This window comes from Homarus americanus, unplaced genomic scaffold (genome assembly GCF_018991925.1).
Source record: "Homarus americanus isolate GMGI-L3 unplaced genomic scaffold, GMGI_Hamer_2.0 scaffold18547, whole genome shotgun sequence".
Taxonomy (NCBI): Eukaryota; Metazoa; Arthropoda; class Malacostraca; order Decapoda; family Nephropidae; genus Homarus; species Homarus americanus.
In genome coordinates this window covers 371,960-386,308 of record NW_024725521.1, presented here as the reverse complement: position 1 = coordinate 386,308, position 14,349 = coordinate 371,960, and the positions used below count along the sequence as shown (strand labels likewise).

The following is a 14,349-nucleotide window of genomic DNA, read 5'->3' as shown; positions in this document are numbered from 1 at the left end:
CGCGAGTTGTTTATTTGGACACAATTTAAAATTTCGATGGTGGAAACTCAAATTTTGATGGGTTTGAGTGTCTTCCATGACGCTAGTTGACGGGTTGTAGCTGAGGTTTTCTTAGGGTCAACTGAAATCAGCCCCTTACAAAGACTGTTACCTCATTACTTAGCAATTACAAGTATTCTCTATACAGTACAGGTTGTACCTCTCTAGTCCGGCAACCTCGGGACCTGACCGGTGCCGGACCATGGAAATTCACCCTTTTCCTGGATAGATAGTGACTTGTGCTTATGCCTGGAAGCACTAGCACCACTTTCTCTGCGTCATGGTCTCTTTGAAGACATATTGAAGGGTTAAATGTCGTATAGTAGCTTCTCAAATTTCGCGAGTTTTTAATTCTTAACATATTTTATTGGAACACACAAAAAAATAAATAAATAAAAATTTTGACGGCGGAAACTTGAATTTTGACGAGGTTTAAACGGCCCGCCAACATGCATAATCGTGTAAACAGCGTCATTTCTCTTATGTACAAAAGATTCATTATTGTTTATAACTGAATGTCTTTTTTATTGAATTAATGTTTATGTGTGCAAAATGAGCATACAATTCATTAATAATACGTAGAATATTAAAACACACGAGGAAATGACACAGCATTGTTTTCGTTGATTACAAAACCAGTGACTGACTGGTTCTACATATAAAACTGAAGAAAATAAGACCTTGGTTGTAGCTGTAGTAAAATTAATATGGTTGTTTTAAGTAATGTTATTTAATGTTAATAAATGGAACAATAGAAGTAGCTAACGATAATGGTAAAGAAAAAGAGAGATCGCATATGTAAGTGCGCATGCGCACACGTGAAAACATATCGTCATTACTTTACATAAGAATATGAAAGCAACACTTATTTACTGTTCATATATATTTTAATGTTTCTGAATTTGTTTTTATTGAATCAATGTACGTGTGTGCAAAATTAACAATACAATTTATTAATAATACGTGGAATATTAGAGACGAGACGGCTGCCGGCATTGTTTATGTTAAAGCTTACGAAACCAGTGACTGATTGGTTCTACATATAAAACTGAAGAAAATAAGACCCTGAGTTTAGCTGTAGTAAAATTAATGTAAAAAATGAATATGATTGCTTGAAGTACATGTAATGTTATTTAATGTTAATAAATGGAACAATATAAGTAGCTAACCATTAATGGTAAAAAAAAAGTGAGACTGCTCGTATGTAAGTGCGCACATGTGAAAATATATCGTCATTACTCTACATAAGAATATGAAAGCAACACTTATTTACTGCTCATATATATTGAAGGGTTAAATGTTGTACTCTGTATAGACAAGCAGAGAGAGAGAGCAGCCGAACTGCCGGATGTAAACAAACCTTAATTTCCCGCGGCTTTTTTTTTTTTTTAAGGGGATTAGCCCACCCGGGCATAGGTCACTGACCCACATTGGGGCCTGAGGGGCAAAAATTTAATACTCCTGTAATAATAATAATAATTCAGATAAGTAAAAAAAAAAATTGCCTGTCTACCTATTGGACAAACTAAAATCGTTCCGGACCACGGGAGTTTCCAGACCACAGAATGCCGGACTAGAGAGGTACAACCTGTACTATAAAACAATTGATTTAACTAATATTGTTGATATACCGTACTGCAAAAAATACGATTATTTACTTACTCAGTAGGTGAAAAATAAACGGCTGCTGCTGTGCGGTTTGTTTACTAATGGCAGTGGTGTGGCAGCGCCATCTATTGAGGAATTGCGAAAGGTTGTCTGCTGGTCTCAAATCGCTGGAATTTTTTTCTTCACACTTGAGTGTCTAGAACTTTGTGCATTTACTGGTGTCACAAGCCATTTTCATTCCTGCAAATTATCTTAGTTGTTTGTGGTGCTAGCAGCGCCATTAGTTCCTTCCCGCCCACTCTCTGAGACAGCCAGAACTTTATCTCTTGGTGATCTTGTGTTCAGACGCTAATTTCGCGCCCTTGATATGGCAAGTGTTGAACCAGTAGGTGGTGGGGGTCAACCTGGTGTGAATGGGAACCCTCCTAAGTGCCCAGAACCACCAAAGGCAAAAAGGGAGTACAGAGTTGGCAAGAAACATGCAAAATATAGTTTGGCTGACAAGGCAATTTTTTTTTTAATAAACTTTTTCTGTGTTGTTTTAGCTTTTATTTAACTTTATCTGTGTTATTTTCGTTGGTTTATTAGGATGTTGCTCTATTACAGGGAGTAATTTGCCAAAAAGGTAGGGTAAATAAGGCAAAATTTAGCCAAACATCGAAAGTACCAGACTCAAAATAATTTTTCTCCATAGGAAGTTGCATTTAAATTTGGACGATTTGAATTTTGCGAGGTATTTAGTCTAAATAGATGTCCAAATATGAGAGCCTACTGTAGTAAGAGAGATTAATTAATAAAAGCTATGACAGTTTTTCATAAGAAAATTGTAAGAACAAATAATGTACATACTGTATATACCGGTACTCATGTATAAACCAATCTCGTATGTAGTTTTACCTCTGATTTTTGGGGTAAAAAAAATCCTAAGTTTTTCATATTCTGTATCTCTTGTATAATTCGATCCTAGCTTTTGAGAAATACTCGGTATAATCCTAGACATAATTTGTCACAAGACACCAGATCCACAACAACGTGTCTTGCCTGTTATCACCACCACAATGGCTGACACTATGAACAGTGTTACCATCTCTGATGGTTTAGCTCCAAAGAATAAAATATAGAACATTGAATCTTACCATTTAAGGGTCATTCATAACTGTGCTTAGGAAAAAAGGTAAAATTTAGCAAATTACCAAATTCTATGAACATTTATTCAACTAGTGATTATTTTAGAGTAATAAATGCCTATCATATTGTTCTAAAAATAAAACATCATCTAAATAAGGAAATAAGCCATAAATAGAATATTCTACACCTGGAAATGTTACTGGCTTGTGATGCTGTATCATCTCGGGCTGGGTGTCCTTTTTTTTCTGCATGAATCTTCTTCGTCTAAATGGGATTGGGATATATGTTAGCTCTTTTACTTTCCCTACCCATCTGGAAGTCGTTTACCAGCAGAAATATTGGGGAATGCCAGAAAAAGGTTTGGCTGGACAATAGTGTCCAGCTCACTGGATACTTAAGATGTAGTTGTCATATACTACCACTGTTTGGAAGAATCCTCCTGAAAACAGTCAACACTTTCTAGGCCAATTGTATCCTAAGTAGATGCAGTTTAGAAGTGACAAAACTAAATTGAAAACATTATTTTATTGATTCATTGTACTTTACATTGAAATCTAGTACTGTTGTCTCAACTTTCAAGATTCACCATTCAGAAAATTGGTAAGCAAAGGACTAATGGCCAGAGTCAGCTGCTTGTATATTCCTACAAGGTTTTTTCTTTAGTTGCGATAAAAGCTATTCCTGGTTGATTCATTTAGTCTCTCTTTCTCGAGTGTACAGTATAGAATTCTGCACCATATATTCCCTGAGACACTTGGATTTATGAAATTTTATTGAAGAATAGTACTGTACAGTATACGTGAAAACTTGTACAGGTATAACATTATATTTATCCTTACATTGTTACATAATTTATCTCATATGCTTTACAAATTAACTCCACTTGTAATTACAGTATTAATTTGTATAACTTATTTGCTTTACAAACTACACTGTAGTATTTGTACAGTAATTCCACTCGCAACTATCGATTATGATTTTGTTTCCCAGAGCGATTATTTTGGCAGCTGCCCCAGGAGAGAAATTGCCATTTTATCCAGAACCTACCCATACATTTTCTCGAAGAGCATGTCAGCTGTCTGTTGTTGCAGATAATAAGAAGGTATGTATTTATTTTTTCCTGTCACAACCTTCTCTTATTTCAGCACGAGGCAGCTGGAATGAAGAGCAACATAGAGCCCTTCATCATTCATTCACTTATTGGATCTTGCTACCTTGCCACATATGATCTGCTGTACTTCCCTACCACCAGGGCTGGATTAAGATTGTGGGGGACCTTGGGCCCACACCAAAGGCTGAAATTAAAATTTTTGGGATAGGGTTATGCATTCAAAAACTGAACTCTTTCAATCAATATAATTACAGTACTGTACAGGTATTTTCAAACATAAACTAGTACAGTAAACCCTCGATAACTTGTCACCTATGGGGCTCTGGCCTTGCCGAGTTATCCCAAATTCCGACTTATCGAGCCCCCCTCCTACAAAAATGCAACACTAAAAAATTATCAACCCCTATAGGTGTACATGTAATTATTAAATGTAAAAAAGTAACACCAGCACTGCAGGCAAAGAACGAAGCATTATAGTAAGTGACACAGATGCATGGTAGGTGATGCAGGTGGCCAGATATGCCAAGATTTTCACAAATAATTTTATATACAGTATATCTGCATTTCTCGAGTTATACTATTACATTCCGAGACCATATCTATGCCGAGTTATATGAAATTCTGGGTTATCAATTGCTGAGTTTTTGGGGGTTTACTGTACTGTACAGTTAAAAAATGGCAAATTAATGGGTAGCTAGGTTAATTTATAAATTATTTGTCCATAAACATGTTTATTTTCAACATTACTTCAGTACTATACTGTCGAATTAAATAAAAATCACAACTCAATACAGTAAAATCTTTCTACAAGTGAAGTCACTCACTTTTAATTTTTTTTTCCTCGACTTACAATGACCCCCAAAATAACTTGCTCAAGGGTGAGAATGGCAAGGTTCATAAGCTTTAACTGTGTCATGGTGGGCTCCAGATGATTCTTTGTCATCTTTAGTTTGAAGAATAATCTTTCACTTCTAGAGTTGGATACCATCGAGAGAAATTATTAGGGCAATTTCAGTGTTAGGAAAGGTGTCCATGTTAGTCTTATGATTGTTATGTACATTAAAGCCTGGAACTGAATTAGTTTATCACTGTAGCCATACATTATATTGACCAGTTTGGAAGCAGCTGGACAAATTTGGTCTGGCACGATTTCTATTAGTCCTTGGAGAAATCCATTTTCATGCCTATCAAGCTCAATGTACAGCATGTCAATTGAAATGAATCTCTCAACATGAAATGCATCTTTAGGACTCTGCTGAGTGACCATTATCTAGTGGATCAAAGCGAACATTGCTGAGCAAATTCTGTTGATAGTAAGTGTTCAGTTTCTGGTGTTTAAAATCAGCCAATGGTGTAAATCTAGTTAGGTACTGAAATCTGTCATCCCAGTGTTTATATACATACTGTATGATGAGCTCCCTAAGCTGGTTGTTGTAATTTTTTGCTGAAGTGGTTGGAACAAAATGTGGCAGTGAATTCTACATATTGGGTATGAAACTTCAAAGCCACTTGAGAGATATTTGTCGCCCAACAAGATCACTGGGATGGATGTCAAGACATTCTACAGTAGGACATTTGCCTTCTTTAAATTGTCTGTCTCGGCATTTAAGAATGTCATCCTTCAGGACTTCTGTGTGGTTTGTCTTATTGCTAGGACATCTGATTGGTCATTTGGAGCTATTTGGTGGTTAGCTGTGAGCATTAACCTCTTTCCTCAAGACAAAATTAACAAGTGTTATTGATGATGGGAATGCATTTCAAGTTGAGCAATTACCAGGAGAATGGGACCTTCTTCCAGTTCAGATGGCAGTTAAAGGAGACGGTGAAGGTAAAGTTATGTGTAGTTCAGAAACTCCAAATGATGATCCACATTCTGGCAATCAATGTATTGGTGAATTATGGGTTAAGATTTTTAGTGTAAAGGCAATTGATGGTTTAAAAAAGTATTCTACCCTTGAAATATGTCAGATGAAACTTGGAATGGATATAGGGCAATATCTTCTTTCACGAGTAAGTACGAGAGCAAATCAAAATTTTTACCGTATGTGTTCACTAATTCAGTGATATTTAATTATTATTACTAATCCTTTGCACAAATTTGATTTAAAAGATGAAGTTACAGTAAACCCTCGTACTTCCGGACCTCTCAGATCCGGATTTCGGTTGGTGTGAACCGACACCTGGATGTGGCAAATTTCTATCCGGTCTCTTTCTCTCAGTCTGCTGCTAAAATGGGCCCAATCCACATCATCTGCTGGGCCAAGCTGTGAGGTGTTATGGTTGTTTTTCAACTCGTGTTTTTGGGTCGATGTATGTAACTTTCATTTATTTATTTTTACCTATTACATGGACACTCGGTAAAAAAAAGTAACCCATGAGGGCTCCGATGAATTTCTAATTGAACAATGCACACGCAGGGCTATCAATGTGAGGTATGCCTCATGGGCCTTTATCAAAAGTCTTCATTCGTGGTGTCATTCTGTTTTGCACAAGAATTGTAAAGATATTTTTTTTTACCGAGTGTACACATCCTACATACTTACTGTGAAAAAGTAAAATAAATAATTGTCCTAAGGGTAAACACAAAGGGAATTTATCTTTCTTTGCACATGAGTTAGCTGGCTGGGAGAGGAAGGGGCAGACAGTTGTCAGTGTAGAGGGGTGGGCGTTGCTAGGGAATCGGCATCCCAGCAGATTTGCTTTACTTTGGGGAAGCAGGGAGTGCATGCAATTGGCTACTGTGTTAAACTTTCATTTGGCTTTTATTTACTGGTTTGGCATTAGTACACTATATTTTGTTGTAACTTATTTATTGGTATTTTTTTTATTTATTCCTCATATTTTGTGGTACTGTACATATTACTTTAAGAAAACTATGGCTACAGGCGGAAAATACCCACAAAAGTTTTTTCCTAAATACTCCCTACCATAAAATACAGTACAGGTACTGTAAAATACGGTATTGTATTTTTTTTTTTACTGTATTAACACCAAACTTCTATATAAATGATGTGTGTGTGTGATGTCACATTGAGGGAAGTGGTTCACTTTACACACACCCATGTTCTTTATTTTTCTTATTTAATAGTTTTGTTATACAGTATATTATTTCTAAGCCACATTAGAGTATATTAGTGATTTTTTAACAAACTTTTATAGCATTAATGCTCCAGAAATGGTTGTGTTTGTGTGTGTCTACTGCTCTGTATGTGATGTCACGAGATGCAGCTGAATTGGCGAGTCGGCAGCTCCACACACTTTCACTTTCCACACAAGCACCCATGCTCCTCCTATGTCTTAGTTTATAGTTTTATATTTTATTGTTTTATATTATATATCTTTATTTCTAAACCACATTAGAGTATTGTAATGATTTTTCCACAACTTTTATTGCATTACTGTTGACTTTTAGTAGTTGTGGAACATATCCTAATTTTCCCCATAAGATTAAGTAAATGTGCATATTTGTCCCCTTGTTTATCTGGAAATTTGCCACATCCGGCCACCCTCTCCCCTCTAATTGTATTTTTTTTCTAATTTGGGATATTTCTTTGGTGCCATTAAGAAATTATTTATTATTATATAAGGTAAATTTATTCAGTACTGTAATTACATTGAGTTGTTTACCTGCTATACTTATCAATTTACCATATCTTTCAGTGATATTACTACTGTAGTCCTATATTTGATTCATAAGATAATGTTTAGTTTGATTCTAGGACTACTGTATACAGTAGTTAATGTTTTTTGTATCATATAAGTTAAACTCTTTAATGTGCAGATTTGTATACCTACTACAATGTATTGGAGGAATGGGAATGACGATTGGGCAGAAAGCCATTTCATCTTAGATAAGATTAGTTATAGCAAATCATATAATGTAATATATATTCTTGCTAAAAAATTAAAGTCTGATATGTCCATATGACATCAGGTAAACTTCTAATATGTAGGCATTTGGTCAAATGTGTCAAAATACTGATCTAGCCGTGTGTCAAAGTACTGCATTAATTTAAGCATGCGTCAAAATAGCTGTAGAAACCCTGTTATCTTCAATTGCCATAGATGCCTGAAGAACACCATTGCCAAGTCATTTATTTTAACTTGTGTAATAGCTATAGTCTGTAGTGTACCTTATAATGGTTCCATCACATCAGTGGTCTCTTTTGTAGGCTCTGGGGCACATTTGTCATTGTAAATATAGTGGAGGGTGCCAAAACATTGGATCTACATTCAAGAAAAAAATATTCATATACAGTTATTTGCAGTTTTACACATCTAACTGTTATCAGTTACATACTTTTTACATCTACTCTCGGAAAGGGCGTGTGTATTTACCCCAATGAGAAGTCTGGCTCTCTCTCTCTCTCTGGGCCCGATCTGGGGTAAATACACACGTCCTGTTCAATACAGACTCGGGACAAATGTGCAGTTCCCCCCTCTCTCTCACTCTCTCTCAAAATACAAAGTTGTATCACGTTATTATATATTTTCATTAATTTTACTCTTCCAAATAATCCTGAATAATTAAAAATTTTCTAATGAACCCATGTGGGCTCCATAATATGGTTCCGTGGGCACCCGAACTACAGGTTGGGGACCACTACATCACATGATACTGTACTGCTAATAATGCCTTATAATGTAAATACTTTATTAAAAAGCTTTTTATGATAAATGCTGGTTCTTTGCAGTATGTCACCAATGTTCAGTGGGTAGAGTCTGCACCACTACGCACAATAACCGCAAGAGATACTATGTCAGACCTGCCAGAGATACGCAATGGACACCGTAAAGAAGAAATGAACTATGGCTCAGAACCTGAGTCTCACTTCCAACGTTTGGTTAGTTTTATTGTTCATGCAATAAATAGCTTGCTCAGGAGTTTAATGACATTTACATGACAGGTATTTCTGTGTGGGTCATCTTGATGAAGATAGGAAACGTAAAGTAAATTAGTTTAATTGCTATTTGTTCTTGACAGTACCTGCCTCCACAGTGAACATAAAAAAAAATATATTAATGAAAATTACACCAGACACCCAGTTCCAGTTCCCATTTACCACACAGTAGATCCAAACGGCCATAAAAAATTATTGAGCCACAGAACCAGATATCTCCAACTTTCCCCTAAAACACCTGGGATCAATAGCCATAAACATGCCTACTGAAATCATCAATTACTCTTGTACATTACACTAATTCTGAAATTATGAAAGAAAGCTTTTATTTTACCCATCCTGAACCTCCAGATAACTCGCCTTCATGTATGCAGTTCAAGATTTTAGAAGGACTCTTACTCAAAACCATTAATCCATTAGCTCCCTCTCAACTCAACCCAGCCACCAGCAGTCTACCACCAACAATCCCCTCTTCACACAGCTCTTGCGGCAACTGACAGCAATAACATTTTTAGTTCTGTACCCCACCTCTAACTCAACAAAACAATGAACACTGAGATGCACAATAATGACAAGAGGTTTGGGCAAGGAAAATATAATTGTTTCAGGTGACCCGATCACTAAGTTCAATTATTGTTCATGGGGAAATAAGTAAAGCATAATATTGGCACCAAAATGACTACAAGTGTCTCTGGGTACATGTAACGAGTACCTGTCCTGCTCCATGTTCTACTGCTGTACATTACATTTATGGTCAAAAACTTCTGATAAAGGTAATCCACAACAGAGCAGGTAAATGTGGCATCTTCTTTAAGTGGAATAACTTTAAATTGATAAATATTATGAATTAAATGTAAGACCTAGGATTATTATAAACACAACTTCGATTTGTCGAGTGCCCAAAAAAATCTTAAGTATAATAACCTTTATTTTAACCTTCAGTCTCTCAAACAATTTGGATATGTGCTTACCTACATATTTTGGGGTCGTCTCGTGAAGCATGGCTCAATTTGACCTTGATAAAATTAAAATTGAGGGCAATATTTAACCAGTCTTTTTTATTTAATCTGAAGATCCGAGGCAAACAGCATCAACCACTTCTCCGGGACCATATATGTAAAGACATGGCACCATTGGTTGAAGCGCGCATAAGACACATCCCCACAGCTCCTGGATCAGATTGGCGTGACCTCCCTAATATTGTTGTTCGCTTATCAGATGGGAAGGAAGCCAAAAAATTGTGAGTATACAATATTTCAAGTGAAAATTTACTTTTACTTTCCAATATTTACAAAATGTATAAACATGGTGTACTTGTATGTTCTAACAGTGGATGTTAGAATTAGTACAGCATTGCTGAATGCATACTGATGAAACATGGGCCCAACTAATATTTTTTGAGAGGAACGTGTGGCATTAGGAGAAAGATCAACTTGAGGAATTAGGAAGGTTATTGCTTCTAAATGACATTGCCATGAAGTGAATGGCAGTAGCCGGAGATCATAGATGAAGGAGAAGGCTGGGAAAATTTTGATGATTGTCCGAGTTACTGTAAAGTGAAAAATGATGTGTAATACTGTGTGTGGATATATGGTAATTGTGGTTAAAGTGGATTGTTTCTTTTAAATAAATGTATATGTATATTTTTAAGGATTTTAGTAACCAAAACTGATATTGTGATAAACTTTGTGCTGTTGCAGGCAGTATACTCATCCAGACAAAAAACAAGGTAGATCATCAACTGGGGCACTTCGTGGTGTTTGCTTATGTGCTACTGGCAGGAGTTGTGATCCCATGGACAAACAGTTCAACACACTTATCCCATGGTGTCTGCCTCATACTGGCAATCGTCACAATCACTGGGCTGGACTATATGGGCGGATTGAATGGGATGGATATTTCTCCACAACAGTCACAAATCCTGAACCAATGGGGAAGCAGGTAATTCATGTGTATCCTCTTTAAAAATGTGATTGCCACAAGTCTATAAGGCAGTGTTTATACTTTTTTTTTCAGACACCTTATATACTGTACCCTCGTTAATTTGACAAAAAGAGGGCGCTGGGTCACTTTTGAGTTGTGACAAAGACGGTGGTTGAGAGAGAGTGAGTGCTGGCAACATTGTTAGGGAGAGCACGAATGATCAGCTGTCGGCACAATAGCTCATCTGGGAATGAGTGTGTTTTGGGGGGAGAAAATGTATTAGTTTTCAATAATCTTTTATTAATCTGGCACTAAATGAACCAAAATTTTGGGTGATATTGCATTCTGTCATTATCGCGGTAGGTGGCGAGCTGTTTCCTTCTCCCTCTTTCTCCACCACCTCCTCTCCACTGTTATGCACCCAAATGTAGTTTTATATAATATCTTAATATGTATAATTCATATTCTATTCCCAAATTCATTCATATTGATCTATTTCATAATATAATTGGCTTCTGGGAACCGTTCTGTTATTTCACATTCATTCCGAATTTAAATCGTTTAAATATTAAAAAAATATATACGAATTACCCGCCACAATCCAAATTAACAGGGATACAGTGTATACAGTATTTATTTTAGTGAGTATGAATATTCCTATTGTCTGTTAATTATGGAAATGTCAAACTCAGTGTTGCCCAGCAATATGACAAATGGCTTTGCAATTGGATGTGTGGCAGTTTCCTGTGGAAGCAAATTTTAGTCAATCTACAGCACTTCATTATCTTTTTGTTTTCTAAATAAAGATTTGCACCATTTCAAGTATGGTAGTTTTATCTGTGCATTAATAATTGATAACTTATTTGTCATATAGGGACGTGTCTTGCATCCAGAACAAACACGTGTGGTGAGTGTTCGTGAATGTGCACGGTCACAGGGCTTTCCAGATACCTACCGATTCTATGGATCCACCACGGAAAAGCATAGACAGGTATGTTAAGATGTAATTTTTTTTTAAATAAGATGAAAACTGGATAAATTATTTTGTTAGTGTAGTGTTTGGACACAGTAGTACTTCACCAAATACAGTACAGCATGACCTTGAACTATATAGTACAGACACTTGTTTCAGAATGCAGAAATTTTACCTTCTGCATATTTTATATTTTTCATATAAAAAAAAAACAACACCTTAAAGTAGTGTTAAAGTTCTGCTGATAAAATTATAAACATCACACATTAACATATGCACTGTATAGAAATCTCTAAAGGTCTGGGTCTCCTTCTGGACCTATGAGGAAAAGAGAAATTGTTAGGTAAAGTACGAGTAGATAAGTGTTCATGGCAAGTCTCTGGTATGCTAGTGTATCATTAATGTGACTATAGACAAGGAGAGTTTTTTCATATGTATATAAAGGAAATTGAACATTTTTATGCATATGAATTGTATTAAGGAGGTTGTATAATACTAAAACATGTGATTCATTATACAGCTACTCTTTAGTGTTTTAATTGTTATTGCACCTGATGAAATGACTAGTGTTAACCAACTTTTTCTACCTCTTGCCCATTTAAAGGGGGCATGCATTACCTCTGCTAAGTATATTGCTGACGTCGAGGGGAGGTACTCTCACTTTACGACCACTATCTACAGTTTTAAAATTACAGCCGAGACAGCTTTTGAGTCTAATTTTAACAATTTGAGTTTGCTTGTATGTTAAGAGGAAAAGGTACTTTTGCTTGTGACTGTACAGTCACATTCAGAATTTGTATCCAGGCTGTGAACCCTGTGAATCCCAAAACAGTGAATTCGAGTCAGCATACAAAGATGTGCCGTCCTGTCAATAGATGCTACACAGTGTTGTGTGTTGTAGGGGTGAGAGGGGAGGTTACTAAGGAGTCAGCAGTGCATTTTTATTTATACAGTATACATACTGAGGATAAAGTGATTTTAAGGGATGATAAATCGACACCTACAGTGTCTTAGGTGACCAAGGTGTTGTCTTGGGTGTCCAAGAGATTAGCTTATGGTGTCTTAGGTGCTGATTATAGTTTGAATTCTATTTTCATCATTATTTTTATGTTGTGTTCTATTACTTCTGTGTATTGCGAGTCACTCGACTTTTAAGCTGGGAGAGGAAAGCAGGTGAGGTGGGGTTCTGTGTCACTTTAAATAACTCTGACCACTGACACAACCTGTGTTAACTACCAACATTGTGTGACATGTTGGTGCCAATTTATCCTCCCTTAAAATCACTTCTATCCTCAGTATATAAATAATAATGCACTGCTAACTCCTTAGTAGTCTCCCCTCTCACCCCTGCAACTCACATCGCTATACTGCATCTGTTGACAGGATGGAGGGTATCATTGCATAATTAAAATTTATTGTTTTGGGATTCACAGGGATCACAGCCTGGATGTGACTTTTGAACATAATTGTGCATGTGTACTTGGTTATAAAAAATCAATAGTACATACTGTATATGTTTTTTCCCCAGATTGGAAACGCAGTGCCACCACCAATGGCACGTGCAATAGGACTAGAAATTCGAAACTGTTTAGGAGCAAAGGAAAGGAATTCTGAAAAGTTTGGAGTTGTAAAACTGGATGTAGAATAATGGTATCAAGTTGGGGATAACATGTATATCATAATTTCTTCTTTTATTAGAAATCTAAAATTTAGTTCAGTTCTGTATTATCTTGTATTGAGGAGAAATATTTAGGGTACAGTACTTTAGTGTTAAAATTTTTATGACCTGTTTAGATTTTTATGATAGTATTTTTTATGAATATATATTTTAGGCTCGAGTTTTATAAATTCCTAAACATAAACCTGCATGCCATACTGTATATAGTGAGGAGTCAATTAAAGTATTATATTATTATAAATTAAGTTTTCTTAATCCTCATCATCACCATTGTCCATTACTCCCTTGGTCACCCGAAACACTCGGATGTTTTAACTTGTGTAAGCTGGTATGGCTATACATACTAATGCTACTGTCAAAGACAAACAAATGTTCTTTGGTACAAATTTATATACAATAATGGATTTGTATTGAAAATAATAATTTGCAAATATTAATAGTGCTTAGAGGAAATATTAGTGTTAAAACAGTTTAACACTTAAATGAGCTGTGTTGCTTCACAAATTGTCTAGCGAAACAAATAAGGTAACAAGATGATACATTCAAGAAAAGGAAGTTAGTCGAGTGTTTAATAAAAGAAAATGTCTCAATCTTTATAGTAGGGTTGTCTTGCCAAATAGATGACAATGGAGTTTTAATGATATATGAAGGGCATGTATGAAGAAGTTTAAGCACATTATCATTGCCCGTGTACAACACACAACATTTTGATCAAATTAAATATTAGTGGTAGTTTAATATGTTGGAGAAACATGTGGCATACGCACATACACTGTAAGCATTGACGTTCTCTTCAGATTCACTCATGATTTTTATCACGTCAGAAAATGGACCACCAATCTACTAATACATGAGGATGCCCAATAAATAACATTCATAAAATTGTGCACTTACTAGGAACACATTCCATATACAGGCACTGTACTTATCTCTATAGAGAAATAATTTGAAAAGTAAATTATTTCACAAATTTTCTGCTTATGGATAA

The 14,349-nt window shown here is 35.8% G+C and overlaps 1 protein-coding gene across 3 annotated transcripts in view; it reads left to right on the top strand.

Annotated features, from left to right (window-relative positions):
* Nucleotides 1-13,608, top strand: part of LOC121865192 (DNA (cytosine-5)-methyltransferase PliMCI-like) — a 37,702-nt gene extending 24,094 nt beyond the window's left edge. For 2 of the 3 annotated variants that reach the window (XM_042364506.1, XM_042364507.1), the window contains 6 exons: nucleotides 3,766-3,877; nucleotides 8,581-8,730; nucleotides 9,861-10,027; nucleotides 10,488-10,728; nucleotides 11,585-11,701; nucleotides 13,212-13,608. In XM_042364506.1, coding sequence (XP_042220440.1) covers nucleotides 3,766-3,877; nucleotides 8,581-8,730; nucleotides 9,861-10,027; nucleotides 10,488-10,728; nucleotides 11,585-11,701; nucleotides 13,212-13,331 — 907 coding nt within the window. In that variant the 3' untranslated portion in view covers nucleotides 13,332-13,608. Of the gene's footprint in view, nucleotides 1-3,765; nucleotides 3,878-8,580; nucleotides 8,733-9,860; nucleotides 10,028-10,487; nucleotides 10,729-11,584; nucleotides 11,702-13,211 lie in introns of those variants that run through there. The other variant, XM_042364508.1, reaches the window with a different exon arrangement.
* The last annotated feature ends 741 nt before the right edge of the window (nucleotides 13,609-14,349 follow it).